The 20148-nt window shown below is 53.4% G+C and overlaps 1 protein-coding gene across 4 annotated transcripts in view; it reads left to right on the top strand.

Annotated features, from left to right (window-relative positions):
* Nucleotides 1-14782: 14782 nt before the first annotated feature.
* Nucleotides 14783-20148, top strand: part of LRRC32 (leucine rich repeat containing 32) — a 14118-nt gene continuing 8752 nt past the window's right edge. Inside the window, exons 1-3 of one of the 4 annotated variants that reach the window (XM_086338537.1) lie at nucleotides 14783-14950; nucleotides 15507-15663; nucleotides 19597-19687. In XM_086338537.1, the coding sequence (XP_086194663.1) occupies nucleotides 19601-19687 (87 nt within the window). In that variant the 5' untranslated portion in view covers nucleotides 14783-14950; nucleotides 15507-15663; nucleotides 19597-19600. Of the gene's footprint in view, nucleotides 14951-15506; nucleotides 15821-15843; nucleotides 19370-19596; nucleotides 19688-20148 lie in introns of those variants that run through there. The other 3 variants (XM_086338538.1, XM_086338536.1, XM_086338539.1) reach the window with 3 other exon arrangements.

Below are 20148 nucleotides of genomic sequence, written 5' to 3'. Positions count from 1 at the left end.
TGCTGTGGGCCAGCCCCTATGCCTGGACCTTCCACACACATTATCTTAACCACAGCCACTCTTGGGACAGGAGGTGTTTACCCACTTTTTAGAAGTAAAAACAGAGGCTCAGAGGAGTGAAAGGACCTATCCATGCCACCTCTGTCTCCTGATTCAAGGCGGCTGCACAGCTGCTACAGAAGCCAGGAGAGAACATGCAGAAGGGGTGCCCTCAGGGGCAAGCGACTGTCTCTGTGAAAGAGCTGAGGCTGAGGAGGCGCTCGGAGCTGGCCCTTCCCCCTTGAGGAGCTGGCCTAGCATCTGCATGGGGCTTCCGTGCATAAGCTCAGATGGAACGCCAGAGATAGGGCCTCAAGTCATGACTTTCAAGATGAATCAGTGCCAGCTGGTCCCCATGAAGTCCCCTACTCTCCTCCACCAGACTGGGGCCATCCTCCTGTCCCTCGGGGTTGGTTCCCAGCAATGGGACACCCCTGGCCTCTCTGGGGACTGGGGTTCTTGATATGACAGATAGGGCCACAGGGCTCTGGAAGGTCCTTGCGGGGCCTGGTCTGGAGTGGTTTAGTTCATGGTCCTTCAGGCTAGCACAGTTTGGGATGGTCTCTTTGGAAACAACAAATGCTTTAGCCTGGCATTCAAGGCTCTCCTCACGCTGCCTTTAGCTCATCAGCTCCCTGTGCTCTGACACTCTGGCCACATCAGGCCTCTTACTCTCCCCAAACCCTTCACGATGCCACCACGTGTTTTCTGTATCTAAATGACCTTATTTCTTTCTCAACATTTGGTGAACACATCCTTTAAAAGCTATCTCCTGGAAATTCCCAAGATGCCCAGTTGTTAGGAATCCACACTCTCACTGTTGAGGGCCCAGGTTCAATCCCTGGTGGGGGAACTAAGATTCCACAGGCTGTGTGGCCTGGCAAAAAAAAAAAAAAGCTAGAACGTTTTCCCGACTTCCCTCTGTATGTAATTAGTAGTTGCCTCGCCTGACCTTCACATCAGTAGGAACCTTATCTAGCTCATTGCTTTACTCTAATGGCCAGGGTGTGCACTGGGAGGCTGAATAGATGAATGAATGAACTAATGAACTAGTTAGCCCAAAGATTTCAGTGAACAGTCTCTGCTCCTGCAATACCAGCTCCCGAGTCTCCCGCCTCGTTTCTCCTCTGCTCTTTCTGCCTCTGGGCTGTGGGTATGGCCAGTGTGCCAGCCCATGGCTTCCCTGGCTGCCCTGTCTCTCTTCCCCACCTCCAGCCTCTGCTCTGGCCTGGGTGCTCTTCCCCAGCCCCTCTGCTTCCCACCCCTTCTGGTCAGCTCCTCTGCACCCTCCATGCCTCTGCTCCTCTGCCACTTCCTCCAGGAAGCCTTCCCTGAAACCCTCCCTTCCACCCCTGTGTACTGTAGGAAGGGCACCTCCTCTGCCCTCTTAGCACCCCTCAAGTCACCCTGTCCAGCCCTGTCCTTGCATATTGGGGGCCTCCTGAGGGCAGGGCTGGGTTGAAACCCCTTTCTGTGACTTCAGTGGAAGAAGAAATATAACAGGGCAGGGGAGGTAAAGAAGGCCACAGTGATGGCGGGTGAGCATTGCTTTAAGGAAATATACCTGCCTGCAAATTCATATTCATTCAAAGTCTAGAGATGAGTCTACACCCTTACAAGGGGGTGGGGGGTGAAGTGACAGAGCGGCGGGAAGGGCCTCACGTACTTGGCCTGTTGTGTGTGCATTGTCTCAGGGAGCTGTCCTCGCAGCCCTAGCAAATGGGTGCCTTCACCACAGTGGCTGTTGAGTTCATCTGGGGCTGCGGGATGACAAAGCTCGGGTACTTTCTGGGGGGCCGGCCATGCTGCCTCTTGTCCCGGCTCTGCCTCCAGACTTGCTTGTAGAAGCCACTCCTACTTTGGGCTCCAGTCTCCCCGTCAAGACATGGACAGGTGGACTCCTTTCCCAGAAGTTTCCCTGAGTCCTCAAGACTCTTCAGAAGTCCACTAGGGGGCAGGCAAGCTGTTCCCAAAAGAACCAGAGCCCCTGCTGCATCCCCAAGATTCCTAGCCCTTCCCCAAGCCCTCAGGGTCCCTGGGCTTAGTTCTCCAGCCCAGGAGGGAGTGATGGGCGGGGCACCACCACACCGAGGAGCCGTGCTTGAGGACGGATGGACGGGACAACAGATCTCAGCATCTGTCACTATCAGAAAGGCCCAGCCCAAGTCAGCATGTGCCAGAGGTTTGTCTGGTCTCTAGCCATTTGCATTTCTTGTTAAATAACACAAAGTTGATGATAACCTCATCCAGGGCTCTTTTGGATGCGGCCTCATGCAGCCTACCACGCCCTCAGATGAGAGTGAGTGGCAATTCTGGCAGCTCTCTTCCACTGCTGACTTAGGCCTTCCTTCTGAGCTCCAGCTTAGTGCCTGGCCACCTGTTGGGCATCTCCCCAGTGAGCCGCAGATCACCCTGACTATACCCTTCCCTGTTCCCTGCTCAGGACCACGGATGACCACCCTCGCTTCCCTGTCCTTCCCATGACCCTTTGCCTCACCCCCCATAATCAATCCTCAAGTCCCACCTACCATGATGAAGTCTGCCTTAGTCTAGGCTCCATCATCTAGGTCCTTGGCACTGCCACAGCCTCCCCGTCTTTCTCTGGCCTCCATCCCCACTAGCCCGTGCCGGCCCCAGTTGACCCCCCGGGCAGCCCTCGCCATGTCGCTTTCCTACTTAGCATGCCCCCCACTGCTGATGACCAGGGCCTTCCTAGAACTCCTGCCAGTGGACCCTCCCACCACCTCCCCCAATGCCCAGACTTTCCCACCCCCATGCCCAGTCCTGTCTTGTCCCCTTAAACTGCTCAGACCCCCACTTTCAACCTAGAGGATCTTTACTGTAAACGCATTCCTTTTAATCATTATAATAATGCCCCTAAGACTGGGGAGCAATAGTCTGGAAACTGTGTAACCTTGCCCTGTCACCACTGTGTCCAGGGGCAAAACCCTTCCAGTCTGAGGAACATCACAATAACCACTTGGCCCATTTCCAGAGTTGTCTTTAGGTGCCTGGCCTGGGCGGGGGGAGCTAGGTCATGGCACAGGCTCTATTCTTCTGCTTGTCCACCTTGAGCCCATGCTCAGTACTTGATACAGCCCTAAAATCAGGCCCAACCTCCCAGTGCAGCAATGAGACATGTGGAGTTTGCCGGAGATTTCCTGGGAGCCACAGAAGAGAGTATGTCCTCACCCTTCATGCAGCCAAGCTTCATGAACTCCTCTGAACCTCAGTTCTCTCTCCCAGGCCCCTCCCTGGCAGCTGCCTGCTCTTCCCGCTGTCCCTCCCTGTCACCCTCTGTTGCTCCCAGTCAACCAGCACCTAGTCTCAGCTTCCTGCTCCATTGGTAGTTACCCAAAGAGCAACTGCAGGATTGATCAAAGGACCAGAGCCTGGAGCCTTTCTGAAGGGCTGATTCAGGCCTTCTAAACACTGGGGAGGTCTTCAAGGCTCCCCCTGCAGGCAGCCCATAGGAGGGTCTTTCAGTTCAGTTCAGTTCAGTCGCTCACTGTCCAGCTCTTTGCGACCCCGTGGACTGCAGCATGCCAGGCTTCCCTGTCCATCACCAACCCCCAGAGCTTACTCAAACTCATGGCCATTGAATTGGTGATGCCACCAAACCATCTCATCCTCTGTTGTCCCCTTCTCTTCCTGCCTTCAATCATTCCCAGCATCAGGGTCTTTTCCAATGAGTCAGTTCTTTGCATCAGGTGGCCAGAGTATTGTAGTTTCAGCATCAGTCCTTCCAATGAATATTCAGGACTGATCCCCTTTAGGATGGATTGGTTGGATCTCCTTACTGTCCAAGGGACTCTCAAGTGTCTTCTCTAACACCATAGTTTAAAAGCATCAACTCTTCAGCGCTTAGCTTTCTTTATAGTCCAACTCTCACATCCATACATGACTACTGGAAAAAACCATAGCTTTGACTAGATGGACCTTTGTTGGCAAAGTAATGTCTCTGCTTTTTAATATGCTGTACTTCACTGTAAAGAAGGACCTGAGGCAGTCATGCAAGATAGACACATTCCCCTCGTATTTTCGATGAAGCTCCTGAAATCAGCCCAAGGTCACCCAGCAAGTCAGTGGTGGGACTGGACCTTAACTCCAAAGCCCCCGGAACACACGCCATCCTGGTTTCCTTGTCAGCCGCAGCCACACACTACACGGAAAAAAGTGACGCACACACAGTGACAGCCTCAGCCACCAGCCGCGGGGTGAGACCAACCAAAGGAAGTGGCGTGAGTCCTGGGGTGAGGTCTGGAAGGGCAGGCAGCTGAGGCTGGGGACCCGGGTGAAGCCAAGACCAACAGCCAGGGGCCTGGATGGTGGATGGAGGAGCTGCGTGTTTTGTGGACAGAGGTCGAGGTTGGAACCTGCAGTGTGAGTGGGGCAGTGGGAGAGTGAATTAACTCTGACCGTCCAAAAGCCTTTTAAAGAGCCAGTTTGGTCACTGGACCGGATGTCTTCAAGGCTCCCCTTGTGAGCAGCCCAAGGGAGCATAGGTTTCTCACGTCTGCGGCCACAATATCTCCTCTCTTGGCCCCTGGACTTGTATTTCATGGACATGAAGCACCATCTCAGTCAGAAGACTTAGCTTTTTTTTCCCCCTTTTCTTTTTGTATGCATGTGTGCATGCTTATTCATGTCTGACTCTTTGTGACCCCATGGGCTGTAGCCCACCAGTCTCCTCTGTCCATGGAATTTCCAGGCAAGAATACTGGAGTGGGTTGGCATTTCCTGCTCCAGGGGATCTTCCTGATCCCAGGGATCAAATCCACATCTCCTTTACTGACAGGCAGATTCTTGACCACTGTGCCCCTGGGAAGCCCCTTCTTTTTGTATGGGAGCCCCTTAACTAGTTCTTATAGTCCTCGCCTCTACCAGCTCTTTAATGGAGACAGAGACAGAGGGGAGAGATGGAAGCGGCAGGGAGAAGGGAGAAGAGAGAGGCGAGGATAGGGAGTTTGACAGATGACTACACAGAGTTGGGAAAACCGGAAAGGAGAGAGGGGACAATGGAGGATGTATGTGGCCGCTTGATAGGGACTCTGGCCTCACGAGTAGTGAAAGAGACAGGAAAACGGGAAATGTGACATATGCTTGGACCCCCAGGGCCATCAAAGAGTTTTAAGCAGCAGAGTGACCTGGTCAAACCTGTGTTTTAGAGAGATTCCATCTGGCCACCATGTGGTGGGTGAATGGCTGGCTGGATGAACAGGAAAAGGAGACCCTGGGGCAGGAAGCTCTCCTGAGAGAAGGGTGAGAAGAGAAATGAGCAAGGCCAAGGAGGAGGGAGACCCATTTAAAGACCAGGAGGAGGAGGGGGTGGGGGTGAGTTGCCACAAAAGGATACAGGAGGTGGTGATGGGGAGGCGGGAAGAGGACCAGGAGAGGGTGTTACAAGGAGCCACTCTAGCAGGCAGCAGAGAATGCAGCCAAGTGACCAAAGGAGCTGGGGACAGAAGAGTGTATGTCCGTATCAGTTCCAGATGTGGAGGCTGGGGGAAAGCTGGATGGAATGATAGGGCTGGAGACAGTGGAGAAAGCAGTGAAGTGAGTGGGGGAAATGGAGGTCACAAGAGTAGACAACAGCCTTGATAGGTTCAGCCAGGAGGAGACTAGAGGAAGGGTGGGCAGTGGCTGGCAGGGATCTGAGAGGCCTGTAGTTGTTGCTGTTTAGTTGCTAAGTTGAGTCAGACTCTGCCATCCCATGAACTGCAGCATGCCAGGCTTCCCTGTCCTTCACTATCTACTGGAGTTTACTCAAACTCGTGTCCACTGAGTCGATGATGCCATCCTCTGTCGTCCCTTTCACCTCCTGCTTTCAATCCTTCCCAGCATCAGAGTCTTTTCTAATGAGTCCATTCTTTGCATCAAGTGACCAAAGTATTGGAGATTCAGCTTCATCACCAGTCCTTCCAATGAATGTTCAGGGTTGATTTCCTTTAGTATTGACTGGTTTGATCTCCTTGCTGTCCAAGGGACTCTCAAGAGTCTTTGCCATCACCACAGTTCAAAAGCATCAACCTTCTTTATGGTCCAACTCTCACATGCATATATGACTACTGGAAAAAAACAAAACTTTGACTATATGGACCTTTGTTGGTAAAGTGATGTCTCTGCTTTTTAATATTCTGTCTAGGTTTGTCATAACTTTTCTTCCAAGGAGCAAGCGTCTTTTAACTGCATAGCTACAGTCACTGCAGTGATTTTGGAACCAAAGAAAATAAAATCTGTCACTGTTTCCAGTTTTCCCCCTTCTATTTGCCCTGAAGTGATGGGACTGGATGCCATGATCTTAGTTTTTTGAATGCTGAGTTTTAAACCAGCTTTTTTCTCACTCCTCTTTCACCCTCATCAAGAGACTCTTTAGTTCCTCTTTTCTTTCTGCCACTAGAGTGGTATCGTTTGCATATCAGAGGTTGTTGATATTTCTCCCGGCAATCTTGATTCCAGCTTGTGATTCATCCAGCCTGGCATCTTGCATGATGTACTCTACATATCAGTTAAATAAGCAAGGTGACAATATACAGCCTTGATGTACTCTTTTCCCAATTTTGAACCAGTCGGTTGTCCCATGTCAGGTTCTAACTATTGCTTCTTGACCTGCATACAGGTTTTTCAGGAGAGAGATAAGATGGTCTGGTATTCCCATTTCTTTAAGAATTTTCCAGTGTCTTGTGATCCACACAGTCAAAGGCTTTAGCCTTTGAAGCAGATGAGATTTTTTCCAGAATTCCCTTGCTTTTTCCTATGATCCAACAGTTGTTGGCAATGTGACCTCTGGTTCCTCTGCCTTTTCTAAATCCAGCTTATACATCTGGACGTTCTCTATTCATTTACTGCTGAAGCCTAGCTTGAAGGATTTTGAGCATTACCTTGCTAGGATATGAAATAAGCGCAATTATATATGGTAGTTTGAACATTCTTTGGCATTGCCCCTCTTTTGGATTGGAACAGGGAGTTGTGAAATAAGGGGGTGTCCATGCTGATGGGACTCCTGCAGGGAGAGGGGCTGTTCAGATTTCCCAAGAGGCAGCCTCTGCCAGCAGAGAGCACAGCCCATCCCCCAGGAGGCCACATGGGCCCTGATGCAGGAGAGGTGAGTTTGATTTTTAGGGTCTAGTTCAGCTCTCAAACCTAATTCTCCTACCCGCCTGGGTAGAGATGGCGAGCGGGAAGAAGCCACACAGCCCAGAGGAAGGCCAGAGAGCAGGAGTCTATAAGGCTGAACACCCATTCCCAAGTTTCCAGACCTAGAGAGAGGGGCTGGCTTTGGAAACAGGGCAGGGCATTCCCTCAGGAGACAGGATCCAGCCCTCTGCACGCTGGAGCCCCAGCCCAGCCTCCAAGTTCCTAGAGCTCCGAGGCCACAGCGTCCCACAGGGATGAGTCACAGGATCCCTGGGGCGCCACGGCTGTCTCACCGTGCCCTTTCCCCTTCTTCACTTTCACCCCCGGGAATTGGCACTCTTGGGAGCCACTCGACTCGTGTGTGGTCTGCTTCTGAGAACATCAGTGTCGTGAGCAACTTGAGATCACAGTCTTGCTCCATGCGTGTATGCACACGCGGGAGCTTGGGTCTGTGTATGGGCACCTCCACACACACATATGGTGTGTTTATCTGTGCACTGTGTCCTGTGTGTGTGCACACTGAGTTTGGGAATCTGGGTATTCCAACTCTGAGCTGTATACTTGGGATATGAAGTGTGTGTGTGGAGTGCTTGTGACTGGTGTTTGCACGGGAGGTACACGCGCTGTGCACACACCATGAATGTTCAGTGTGCAGGCTTGTGATGTGGCATGCATGGTAGATATCTGAGTGTTGAATTTGTGGGGGGTTGTGCCTGGGTGTGGTGGCTGTGTGACTTTTGAGGGTGTCTCTGAAATGTCTGAAATATTTGTGTCCGTGTGACATTTTTATGTGAGGTGGAGGCATGCTTCCTGTTTTCAGGAGTTGTGGCCCTGTGCGTCTGTATTGTCTTTGAGGGTATTTATGAAGGTTGTGTGTGTGTGTTGAAGGGAGAGTGTGCTTTTGCAGGTGTCTGTGTCTATGGAGGGAGTGTGTGTGAGGAGGGATGTCACGGGGGGAGATGTGACAGCCCTACACAGCAGAAGGGGCAGAGTTCCAGCACTCAGTTCACCATCTCCTGGTTGGGTGACCTGAGCTAGTTACTGCCCCCTCAAGCCTAAGATTCCCACTAAAGACCAGTACCTGGTGAATTTTAGGAAAGCCCTATGGTCTTCAGGAGGAAGGCAACGTGAGCAGGACAAGAAGGGATCACATAGATTTATACTGAGGAGGACGACGTTCCCCATGACAGCCCGGGATGTGGCCAGGCCTCCACCCCCTTGCCCAGCCCCCGGGGGCCCTGCCTGTGCCGACTGCCGCCTCCTTTCACTGCCCCAGACGGGCAGCCACAGCTACATTTTAGGCAGGTCTCCTCCTCACATCCCTTGAGCACAGATTGGAGAAGCTTCCTGAACCACTTGACTCCCGCCCTGAACTAAACTAGTGTGAAGAAAATACAGCTGCTGCCCTTAATGGAAAACAATGCCCGGTTACGAATCACAAGTAGTTCCACAGACGGGCGAGTGTCACGGGGGGGCGGGCACTTGACACCAAGGGGCTTTCTCTCCCAACAGCCCTAGTTGTCCATCCACGTTTGCTCCGCTTTAGACATGGAATGGGTTCAGAGTGGTGAGGCCACGAGCCCAGAGTCCCACAGCCGTGCACAGAACAGTGAGGACAGGAACCCATGTTTCAAGTCCCTCTCTGAAACCTGGGCTGCTTCTCTTCCTCAGTTCTGCCCTCTTCGCGTCCCTCCTTGCCCCACCCAAGAGGAGGGAATATATAACTCGACACACATGGGGGACGTCATGATAAATTTTAAGAATTCTAGATGACATGCTCTTTTGGCTAATAAACACTCCACTAGGTGACAATACAATGGAGTATTAAGTGGGTGGACCCTAGAGCCCCACTGAGTGTACTCATCCAAAACTGGCTGTGCAAATTAGAGTTAATTACCTAACCTCTCTGGGTTTTCTCACATGTCGTCTGTAAAATGGAGGTAATAATAATAATAACCATATCTACCTCACTGAATGTTGTAGGATTAAATGGGTTACAATATGAAAGTTTCCTGAGAAAGCTGCCCAGGCGAGCCCATCCCCTTCTCAAAAGTACAGAGGGCTCACACCCGTCTCAGAATTTCACTCCTGGTGAGAAAGCTTCAAAATCCTGTTAACCATAACCTTTATATTTCAACCCTTCATTTCTGCAACTCAGTGGGGAGGGGCTGGTGTTACCTTCATTTCACAGAGAGGCGAAGGTAGCACCACAGTGAGGGGACAGCCCGCCTGCCCCATGCCCACTCAGGGCTTTTCAAAGGGCGCCTGCACTGGCAGTATTGGCACCCCTGGGAGGTGGCTCAAGATGAGGTTCCAGGCCCCAGCTCAGACCTAACTGAAGCAGACTCTCCGGGGCAATCTCCTCACAAGCCCTCAGAGATGATTCTAATACTCTAAGAGGAACTGGGCAAGGCCTCTGAAGAGATTGCTGAACCAGAAATACCTCACGTGAGGCAAGTGAAGGAAAGTGGAGTGGGGGAGGGGAATCACCCCCTCAGCTCACGTGTGACCTCAGCCCACATCCTCACACTCTCTGGGCCTAGAATCTGCTCTCCTTCCAGGAGTGATAGTACAGGAGGCAAGCAGGATTCTCTGAAACTTCGGGAGGTGACCATTATCCGTGGGAATCGTCAGGGTCCAGGTGAGCCAGTTTCTGAGTTCTGCCAGGCCCTGGGACTTTGACCACCTAGAGGAAGTTGAGAGTCCACAGCCGGCAGGGGTTCAGCACAGTGGGGAACCCAAAGTCTGAGACAGCTGCAAATCTGGAAAGGGACCTCCAGAGAACCCCGAGAGGCAGGGTTCCCCGACTATGGCTCATCCTATCCTGGCCACAGTGGGTCAGGGTCGGGGTCAGGGCACACCTGAGGGTCGGGGCACACCTCTGCCTGGGTCCTGAGCCCACAGTGCTGTAGTCCCTCCCCATCATTGCCTCCCACCGCTGGGTGCTCCATTGGTCCACAGATCCTTTCAATCTTCCACAGACTTTTATGTGAGGAAGACCATGTCAGTCACGTTGACCCGGCCCCCACTCCATGGCTTTCTACAAGTCATCCTCTCAACACCCCTTTGAAGTGATCAGAATGACTGTCCCCATTTGACAGATGAGAAATCGAGACTGCCAAGATAGAATGACTGCAAGCTCCCTTGTTGGGTGAGGGGGCTGCCCCACAGCAGCCTTGCCACTTATTAATGCTGCCTTTGGGGCACTCATGTGTTTGCAGCTGTCTCACCCGGGCTTGGTTCTGTTCCTGATGTGTTAACTTGGACATGACACTTTATGACATTACAGACCCTAACCCAGGCCTGTCCTGGTAACTCTGGATCCTCAAGAAAAGGGTTCATGCGATTTAACCTTCAAACGGTTAAAACAGATGAAAAAGCTCAAAGGGACAAACCCTCAGGTTCCCAGCAGCCCGAGGCCTGCAGAAATCTGTGGTTTTATGGTCCACAGAGCAGCACAGTCAAGCTGTGGCAGCTGATCCTGCCCTGCCGGCTTCACTCACTCTCAAATTTTCTCACCTAACATCCCCGTCTCTTCCTCGGGGTCTCTGGGAGCCTCCAGATCCCCAGCCCTGGTTCTCGCTGACTGGAGTCAGAGCCAGGAGCCTCCTGTGTGGTGGCCCCAGAGTATACGGGGTGCTCCCAGCACCTGTTTCCCCCACAGGTGGCTCCAAGCAGACAAGCAGCCCAGCTGGCCACACAAAGGGGCCCTGGAGTCTGAGGACTCGATGGGAAGGGCTGTCATGCCCCGCCCTACTAGCTGTGTGACCATGGGCAAGTCACAGAATCCCTCTGAGCCTCGGTCTCTCTTCTGTGAAAAGGGAGCAACCATTGTCCTCCTTTTGCCAGGTGGCTGTGAGGAGGAGACGACACAGTAAAGTACCTGGCGCCACGCCCGGCCCCGCAAGCCCTCGTTATTCCCGTTAAACACGTAGGCTAGTGTTCAGCGGAAGGGACACTCCAGCTGTCTCTTTATCAGGATTTGTTTCCGAAGCACCCTACGTCTTCTTTTGGCTCACAGACTCCCTACAGCTGACACCCCCCAGCATTTTCTCTCCTATGCTACTGTCCCTCTGGGGGGTGGCCCAAAGCTGGTACACTCTAAGCCTAGCTGCCTTACGAAGCTGGTGGGGGGTGGGCAAAGAAGAACTGGGGAACCCAGGGTTTTCCCACAGAAAGCAAGGCCCCAAAAGGGGCTGATGAGGGAACTCCCTGACTCCCCAGGGCCCACAGAGGTGCTGGGCAGGGCAGAGAGTGAGGAGAGCCACACTCTTGCACTGAAATCTGGTCTGGGAGTCTGGAGATCCAGGTTCAATTCCTGGCTCCCAAGCTGTGTGACGTGGGCCAGTTATTTAACCTCTCTGAGCCTCAGTTTCCAAGTCAGTAGTTGAGACTAAAGATACCTGAGGCTGTCTGTGGTTATCTTTACCCTCATTTGCCACAGGAGATGAAGGACTGGCCTGCAGCAGGTGTTCAGTAAAAAGGGCAGCAGAAACTAAGTTGGGGGTCCAGGGTGCCACAGTCCTTCCCATCCCGTTTCTATGGTTAGATGAGGCCAGAAAGGCTCAGAGAGGTTTAGAGACTTGTCCGAGGTCACACAGGTTGTGCACATCATTGCCTTCCTGGGCCACTCACTCCTACTTGGGATCCTTGGTCTCAGAAACCCTCCCAGGGAACTTTGATCCTGCCTTGTTGCCTGAGAGAGTTTTCTCATCTCAGAATGGTAGTCCTAGAGACACTAGAAAAGATGTGTCTCCTGTCTTCACTGATAGATGCTTGGGGGAACAGAAGCATTTCCACAAAAATACCAACACACTGAAGTTGAGCCTCCCATGGAAGGGCTGTCTGGGAGAATTGCTGGAGGGGTGCAAGTAGGCACTAAGCAACATTGGATGGAATGTTGGCTTTGGTGGCCTTTAAAAGAAAACCACCCTCCACATGGCTGCCACGAAAATCCAACCCTGCTCAGTCCCACCCTATCCTTCCCCTTCAGATCCAGTTTCGACTCCTGGACTTGGCCTGTGAGTCTTCTGGACTCCATCATCCTACATTCTCATTTGCCTCTCATCTGGTCTGGGGGCTCTACAAGGGTAGGTCCTGGACATTTTGATTCTGGACCTGCCATAGAAAGGAGGTTAGGCTTTCTGGGCAAGGATCACAGGCCAGGCCCCCATCAGATGTTTACACACGTTTCTGCAATTTGGGCTTCACAATAAGCCAGAACATCAGGTGTTACTATTATTCTCACTTTGAAGATCAGCAAACTGAGGTCAGAAAGATCAAGCAATATGCCAAAAGTCACACTCAATGTGATCGCTGAAGACATGAAGAGATGAAGGAAGGGGCGCTGAGCACATGGGGTTCCCGCTTTCAGGCCCTGGTCCCCAGAGGCATCTGCAGCGGGTAGGCTCGCTTGGTTGCCCATCTGTCTCCAACTCCTGGGGAGCCCCATCTAGGCACTGAGTGAGGTGGACCCCTGTGAACTGACTAACCACAACCACAGTCTTTGGAGGTGTGTGGGAGGAGGAGAGTGGCTCTCCCCCAGCCCGCCATAGCCCCAGCCCCGCCCTACCCCAGCCCCAGCCAAAGCTCTGTGCCAGCCCAGCAGTTTCTGCTTGGCAGCAGCTCAGAGAAAAGTGAAGTGGTGCTGGATGTGGGGGGAGCAGGTTGGGTGGGAGAGCCTGAGAACTGTCTGATTCCAGCTCAGCCATGTTCTGCCAATGCTGCAGGGCTGCTGTGAGGCACTTCCCGGGCATTTGGCCCCTTGGACAAGGATCTGGAAAAGGAAGCCCACAGGGAGTGGCAGAAGCATCATTAATCAGCACAATAAAGACAGCCAGAAGTTGCCCAACAACCACTGGGTACAGGCCCCAGGCTGGGTCCGTTATTCTCAGTTTAGGCACCAACCTGAGAAGAAGCTACTATCTTTCTCACTCTACTGATGGGGAAACTGAGGTTGGATGAGATGAGGACTAGAGCTGGGGGCAGGTGGGGGGAATATTAGTGATGACCAGCAGGGCCCTCCGTCAGCATAGATCTGAGGTTCCTGGTGGCGAGGAAGGAGAAGAAGGTGTGGACACCCTTTTCAGGTCTTGTGACCTTTCCTACCCATGCTCTCCTAGCAGCTCAGGCCCCCTCTTAGCAAAGCTTTGCTGATCTCTTCCTCTGAGTCTACGTTAGGCCCTGCCCCATCCCCACCCTGTTCCCCTGGTGCTCACAGATTGTCATCTCTGAGCTGTCCCCATCTGCCCAGGCCTGTACCCACAGTGAGCCAGATGGGAGGAAGGAAAGGCAGATGCCATCGAGAATTCAAGGAACTCAGCTTGTTAAGTCCAGCTTCACCCTGATTTACCACAAGGCTTTGGGTGGTCCCTTCCCCATCTGTAAAATGGGGCACCCTGTGCTACTCTCAGGGCTGGTGACCATCAGGGAAGAGAAACACGTGGAAGAGGAATTCTCTACGATCCTTGGAACCGGGGTCTGGAGGATAGCTGTGACCCTCTTCCGCTTGGCATCCCTCCCTCGGGTCCATACTCAGCAGGGCAGGGCAGCTGTGATTTGGCAGGGTCGAGGCATCTAGAAGAGGAGGTGGCTTTGGGGAAGATGTGTAAAAGACAATGATACCACTGTGCTGCTTTTTGAACAGCACTTGAAGACAACCTGAGTAACGTGGTGCTGGAAACGGGGATTCAGTTTGGCCAGGGTTGGGATGATCCCCTGGAAGAGAGCTTGGCAACCCACTCCAGTATTCTTGCCTGGAGGATCCCATGGACAGAGGAGCCTGGCGGGCTACAGTCCATGGGGTCACAAAGATAGGCCATGGATGAGCGACTAAGCACAGCACAGCTAGCTTTGTGAAGACTGGGCTGAAATCCCTGTCTCTTTGAGTCAGTGTGACTTTGGATGTGCCACTTAACCTCTCTGAGACTCAGTTTCCCCAAATGGGGACCTTACTAGTCCCAGACAGGTGATTTTTATTTATACTCGACGACCCCATCCTTAACTTGTTTCTCCACCTGAATTCTGGAGACTTAGATGGTACCTTTCCACAGCTGCTTGAGGGTCCAGGAGACGCTGGAGGAGGCTCTGAACACTACAGCACAACCAGAGAGGGGACTGTGGACCCACCAGAGGGGGTGGCTGCGGTGTGGGGGAACCCCCTTTGTGGCCGCTCCAGGGCCAGTGAAGGGTCATTTCCTTCCGTGTTCAGCCCCGCCGTCACCTCTCCTGTTTGCCTCCCCTAAGTGCGGCGGCGCCAACAGCGGGAGAAATCGGGGCCAGGCCGGATTTCCTCTGCGGACCTGCGGCTGCTAGAGCCACCCGCCCCTCCGGACCCCGCGGGGCCACGAACTGCACGTGCGGCGGCGGCCTCGGTGGCACAGCGCTTCCTTAGGGACCCCTCTCCTTCCCCGTCCTTTCACCCTGCCCTCTTCGACCCGCCCCTCCCCAGCCTCGCGGTTTCGGCCGCGAGAAAATGCTTCCTCCCCTCGCGGGTTCCGGATAAACCGAGTCACGCGGGGGCGCGCCGGCCGGGCGCTAGGACCCCGCGGCCGGGCCCAGGGGGGGGCGTGGTGGGGCGGGTCGGCGGGAGAGGTATTTAAATTGGAGCCCCGGTCGCCCTCTCGTGGGTCGGGCTCCCGTGGGGCGGTGGAGCGGCCGTGCGCCTCCTCGGGCCGTGACCCCGGGGTCTGGCGCGGGGTGGGACGGGGAGGGCAGGTTTGCGCAAAATGTGCCGGGGCTGCCCGGGAGAGGAGCGGCGGCCGCGCTGAGCCAGGTAGGAGCCGCCCAGCGGGCGAGGCTGGCCGGCCCCTCGGGGAACTGGCGGTCCCGAGCCCCTCTCGAGCACCCGGCGCGGAGCTGAGCTGGGGCTGGTTCATCGAGAAACTGATCCTCAACAATCCCCCTCCAATACTTTGTGCGTGGGGCCAGGGTTGACCCTGCCTCGGCTCCAGGCTCCTAGCTCAGCGGATCTTTCCTGCGAAGGGCAGGGCGAGGCCGGCGTTCCCATTTGACAGATGGGAAAACAACCGCAGAAAGGCCGGCACTTGCCCAGGGAACACACAAGCTAGTCAAGGGCCGTTTAGGATTTGTCTCTGGTCTCCTACTGCCCTCTAACCCTGGCGAGGGGGCGGGGGCTGGGGGCGGGTCTTCGCATCCCACCGCATCAGATAGCCTGCCCATCTCTAGGGGTGCAGAGGGTGAGGCACCCACCTCTCTCCTAGGGTTTCCTCAGCCAGCCTTCTTAATGGGTGGTAGGACGTGAGGGACCCCCACCCCCACCCTCAGCTGCCTGAAATTCCGCCATCACAGACACATTCCTTTGGGTTAAGGTCTAATTCCCCCGTGGGCTGCACATGTCTCCAGAACGGGGCTTGCCCTTAGTGATTCACTGCTGGCTGGGAACATCTACAGCAGCTCTCCCAGGACCCGACTCTGCCCGTGATCCAGGCTGAGAGGAGGGAGAGGAGCACCCCGAAGCCCGGCACTGTGAGCCTGTCTGCTGCTGTGTGTGTTGGGGTTGGGGGATGTGTGGAGTGGATTAGAAAGGAGATCTTGGCTTAGTGTTGTTGAAACACTTGCTTTAGGAGGCAGACAGACTGGATTCTGATCTCGACTTTGCCATTAACTGCCTATGTGACCTTGGGTAAGTCATCTCCCTGAGCCTGGTTCTCCTCGTGGGCAAATTCTCTAGGAGGCAGGCAGCTCAGCACCTGCTGGAAAAAACACAACACACAGACCTGGGCTAAATCCCAAAACACTTATGAGCTGGGTAACTCTGGGGTAAGTCACTTCACCTTTCTGAGTCTCAGTGTTCTCATATGTAAAATGGAAATTATAGTAACTGATTCACTGGGTTGTTGTGAGAATTAAATGAAATGATATATGTCAAGTGCTAAGAAGAGTATCTAACATCCTTAAACACTAGAGATGGGCTTAATATTAGTAGTGCCCCTCCACCTCATCTCTCTCTCTCCCTCTCTCACACACACACACACACACACTTTCACACACACCTACACATTTTTTTGGCACTTCTCCTCCCAGAGTCCTAAGATGTTTTTTTGCCTCCTCTTCCCTGGGCCACTTGTCTGCAGGCCGGGGGCTTTCCTCTTGAGCACTCCTCGCCTCGCCTGGGCTGCTCAGCCCTGCGAGTTTATCCCTGCTGGGAAAGACAGTATGTGTCCAGGGTACCTTCACGGCCGTTCTATGCTTGATCATCACAACCACTGGAGGCAAACAGTGGCAAAACAGGTACCAGGCTACTTGCTCTACAGATGGGACATGGAGACCCTGAAAGGTGAAGGGACGTGCCCCAGGGCACAGGGCTGGTGAGGAGTAGAGTCAGGATGGGAGCCTGGGTCTCAGTGAACCCAGTCCTCCCTTTTGAGAGTGAGTAGCCCTCAAATTCTACGCACTGTCTGGGCACTGCTGAAGGATGCCCACCATCAAGGGGCCCCTCTCCTTTGGATGGCAGGGCAGAGTTCCACGTGCTGCAGGGAAGGGCCCCCCTGGATGTTCAGCTGCCCACCTGGGAGATAGGATGGGATTTGGCAGGGGAACAGGAAACAAGAGCCCCTTTGAGAAGGTTCAGAACTAACCCAGGTCCTCTCTTATCCTTACCTTGATAAGGTAAGATATCCTTACCTTATCCTTACCTACCTTATCCTTACCACTCAGCCCTTAGCAGTGGACTGCTACTCCTCACTTTTCTGTTTATTCAATAGATCTTTAGTGAGTACTGCTTATTAGACCCCTGTTCTTAGAATAAGGAATAAATATTAGGAAACAACCAAAATGAGGAAAACAGTAAAACATATGCAGATCTGGGGAGGTGGAGGGAGCAAGCAGGGCAAAGGCCCTGAGGCAGGAGGGCACTTGCTTGAGGAATGGCGAGAAAGCTAGGAGTCGGTGAGGGAAGGGCAAATGGTAGATGGAGTTAGAGAGGAGGTTGTGTACATCTGAATTTTATGGGAGGTTTTCAAGCAGTGAGATTCATGGTCTGATACATGATTTAAAGACATCACTCAGGCTACTATGTTTAGGGCAGACTGCGAGAGATCAAGGTGGAAACAAGGTGTTGCTGGGATCGAGGCCCAGGGTCGTGGTGGTGCCTCAGTCTGTCGGGCGGTGGGCAGATCCAGAATCTGGTTTTTTAGGAAGAGCAGACAGAACCTGCTGATGAGGGGAGGGAGTGTGGCAGGGAGGTAAAGAGAGAGTCCAGGAGAGAAACTGCTTTCTCCAGCGTCACCATGTCAGCGAGGCGCCACCGCGTGCCGATTCTCACTGCCTTCCCCGACCTGCACAGTGTGAGATGGGGCCCAGTGGAGAGTAAGGCCCCTTTGCCCTGGGGACGCGGCCCATGGTGATGGGGGAGGGGGCAAAGGGAAGGGAACCAGGGGCTGATGGGACGCTTGGCACCAATATAGAGCCCAGACTCGGAGAACCAGAGAGGGCTTCTTGGAGGAGGTGACATCTAGGCTGAGACCCAAAGAATGAGGAGGTATTCAGCACAATAGAGGGGAGGAAGTGAAGGTTAGGGGCAGTGAAAAGATGCTTAGAGAACTGAAGGGAATTTGAGGCTTTCAGAACACAGAATAGGAGAAGGGACAGTGAGAAATGAAGCTGGAGGGAAGAGCTGGCGAGGTAGGCACGCTCCGCAAGGGCCTCGAAGGCCTGCTGAGGGGTTTCCACTCAATTCTGAGTATACTGGCTTTCAAAAGGGTGGTGATGTTCTGCTTTTTAAACAGCAGAACAGAATTTCCTGTAAAAGCCCAACCTGTAACGCAGGTGAGAGGAAGAACAGCTGTGGGGCAGGGGGCCCATGGCCCCGGGGGAACCCAGGGAACAGGGCTTAAAAGACACCACTGCGTTCTTTGCCTATCTGAACAAGGAAGGACCTCAGAGCACCCGCCTTCATTTACAAATCATAGCAAGGATGTTTAACAGGTTCTAACAGTAAGGACTCAGCCCATAAAGTTTCTATAAATGCATCTTCTAAAGCATCCCTCAGATTCACAATTCAGCACTTACTGATTGAGCACCTGCAGGAGACCTTATAGCTAGAGGTTAAGGGCACAGATCCAGAAGCCCACCTTCCTGAGTCTGTCCCTTGTTAGTTGTGTGACCTTGGGCATGTTGCTTAATTTCTCTGAGCCTCCATTTTCCTGTCTGCACAGTGGGAATGGTGATCATAAAACCAAGTCACTGAATTATTGGAAGGAGTAAATGAGTTCATAGCTGTAAAGTGTGGAGAAGAGTGCCTAGTACATGCGAGCTCTGTGTGCGACACTTTCATAGAATATGTCTCATTTGATCTTTAACAAAACTTGGCGAGGTTGGCATTAGCCTCAGAAGAGGAAACTGAGGCTCAGAGAGGTGAAGTGACTTGTACAAAGTCACACAGCAGGTAAGTGGAGGAGACAGAGGAAGCAGTCTGGTGTGGGTAACTCTGAGTCCAGTGCTCTTGGAGAGCATTATGTCTCTCCTTGTTAATGTTTTGTAGGTATTTATATTATGGTCACTTCTGGGCCTTTATCTGTGTCCCCAGTTCCCAGTACAGAGCCAGACATGAAGAGGCATTCAGTAAGATGTGGGTGAATGAATGACTGAATGAATGAAACTGACAGACTGAGCTGTGTGTTGCCAGCACTTGGCCCAGGTTCTCAGTGAATGAGCCCCTAGCAGCACTGGGATGCGACCCGTCTGGGGGCTTTGTGGTCGCCCTCAACCTCAACCAGGCTGCTCATGAGAGAAGGGCTGGCCCAGCAGGCCTGGGTGTCCCACTGTGCAGGCGGTGGCTTCAGTGAAAGTTAAGGGCCTGGCAGCCTGTTCCTGGGGAAGTCCACGGGCCACAGTGCTGGGGGCAGGGCAGGCCTCCTGGCGGGGCTTCCTGTCAAGGCTCCAGGCCCAGCCTTCAAACAATGGCAGGGACTCGGGGATCAGAAAATCAAAAGAGAAAGGGCAAAATAAAGTTCTGCGGGTGGGGGGATTGAGGAATTCCGTTTGGAACTTGAGCTCAGATGGGGGGCCTGCTTGTGGCCTGTGTGGACCTGGAGTCCTGAGCTTGGCCCAGGGCAGCCCTTGAGGCCTGTCTGCCTCCTGCTCACCTCCTCCATGCTGTCTTCTGCCTGATGGGGCCTTTTGAAGCCCAAATCTGACCGTGTCACCCACTGCTTAAAAACTCCTGTCCAAGGTAATGGCTTAGCCCCTCCATCTGGCACTGAAGGCCGTTTGTGATGGGCTGCAGCCCTGTTTCCCACCACCTTCACAAGGGGCCCTGTTCACAGCACCTTCAGTCCAGCTCCCGCTGTGGTCTGGGGTTCCCTGAGGGCAGCTGCAGACAGGAGAGGGCGGTGGGAGCCCGCGGTGGGAAGGAGCCTGCAGTCTTACCATCTTCCCCTTTCTTCCTGCCCTCTGCAGAGCCATGAGCCACCAGATTCTGCTGCTTCTGGCCGTGCTGACCCTGGGCCTGGCTACCTCCCAACACCGAGACAAGGTGCCCTGTAGGAAGGTAAGATGCTCTGCCTCATCAGGGAGAGTTCCTCATATCCCCTGCCCCCGGGGGTCCTACTGGCCCAGAAGCCAGAGGCTAGAGGGCTCAGAAGAGGAAAGGGGATCCACTTAATGCCATTAAAGCTCGCATTTACTGAGCACCTACTAGAATGTCTAAATGCCCTGTTTACTATTAATCCTGCCAGGTAAGTATAATCATTCCAGTTTTAGAGAATTGGAAACCGGCTTGGAGAAGTTAGCCAACTTGTCCGAGGTCATTCACTTCAGTAGGGACTCTATTTCCTCAGGCCATCCCCACAGGTCAGTGGGTCCAGCTGGTTGCTGAAGAATATGTGTGCGTGAGTGCTAAGTCACTTCAGCCGTGTCCAACTTTTTGTGACCCCATGGACTGTAGGACCAGGCTCCTCTGTCCATGGGGATTCTCCAGGCAAGAATACCGGAGTGGGTTGCCATGCCTTC

The sequence above is a fragment of the Bos grunniens genome, chromosome 15, assembly GCF_055505025.1.
Source record: "Bos grunniens cultivar Pamir isolate PY7600 chromosome 15, Bosgru_T2T1.0, whole genome shotgun sequence".
Lineage (NCBI taxonomy): Eukaryota > Metazoa > Chordata > Mammalia > Artiodactyla > Bovidae > Bos > Bos grunniens.
This window is presented reverse-complemented; position numbering and strand designations above follow the sequence as displayed.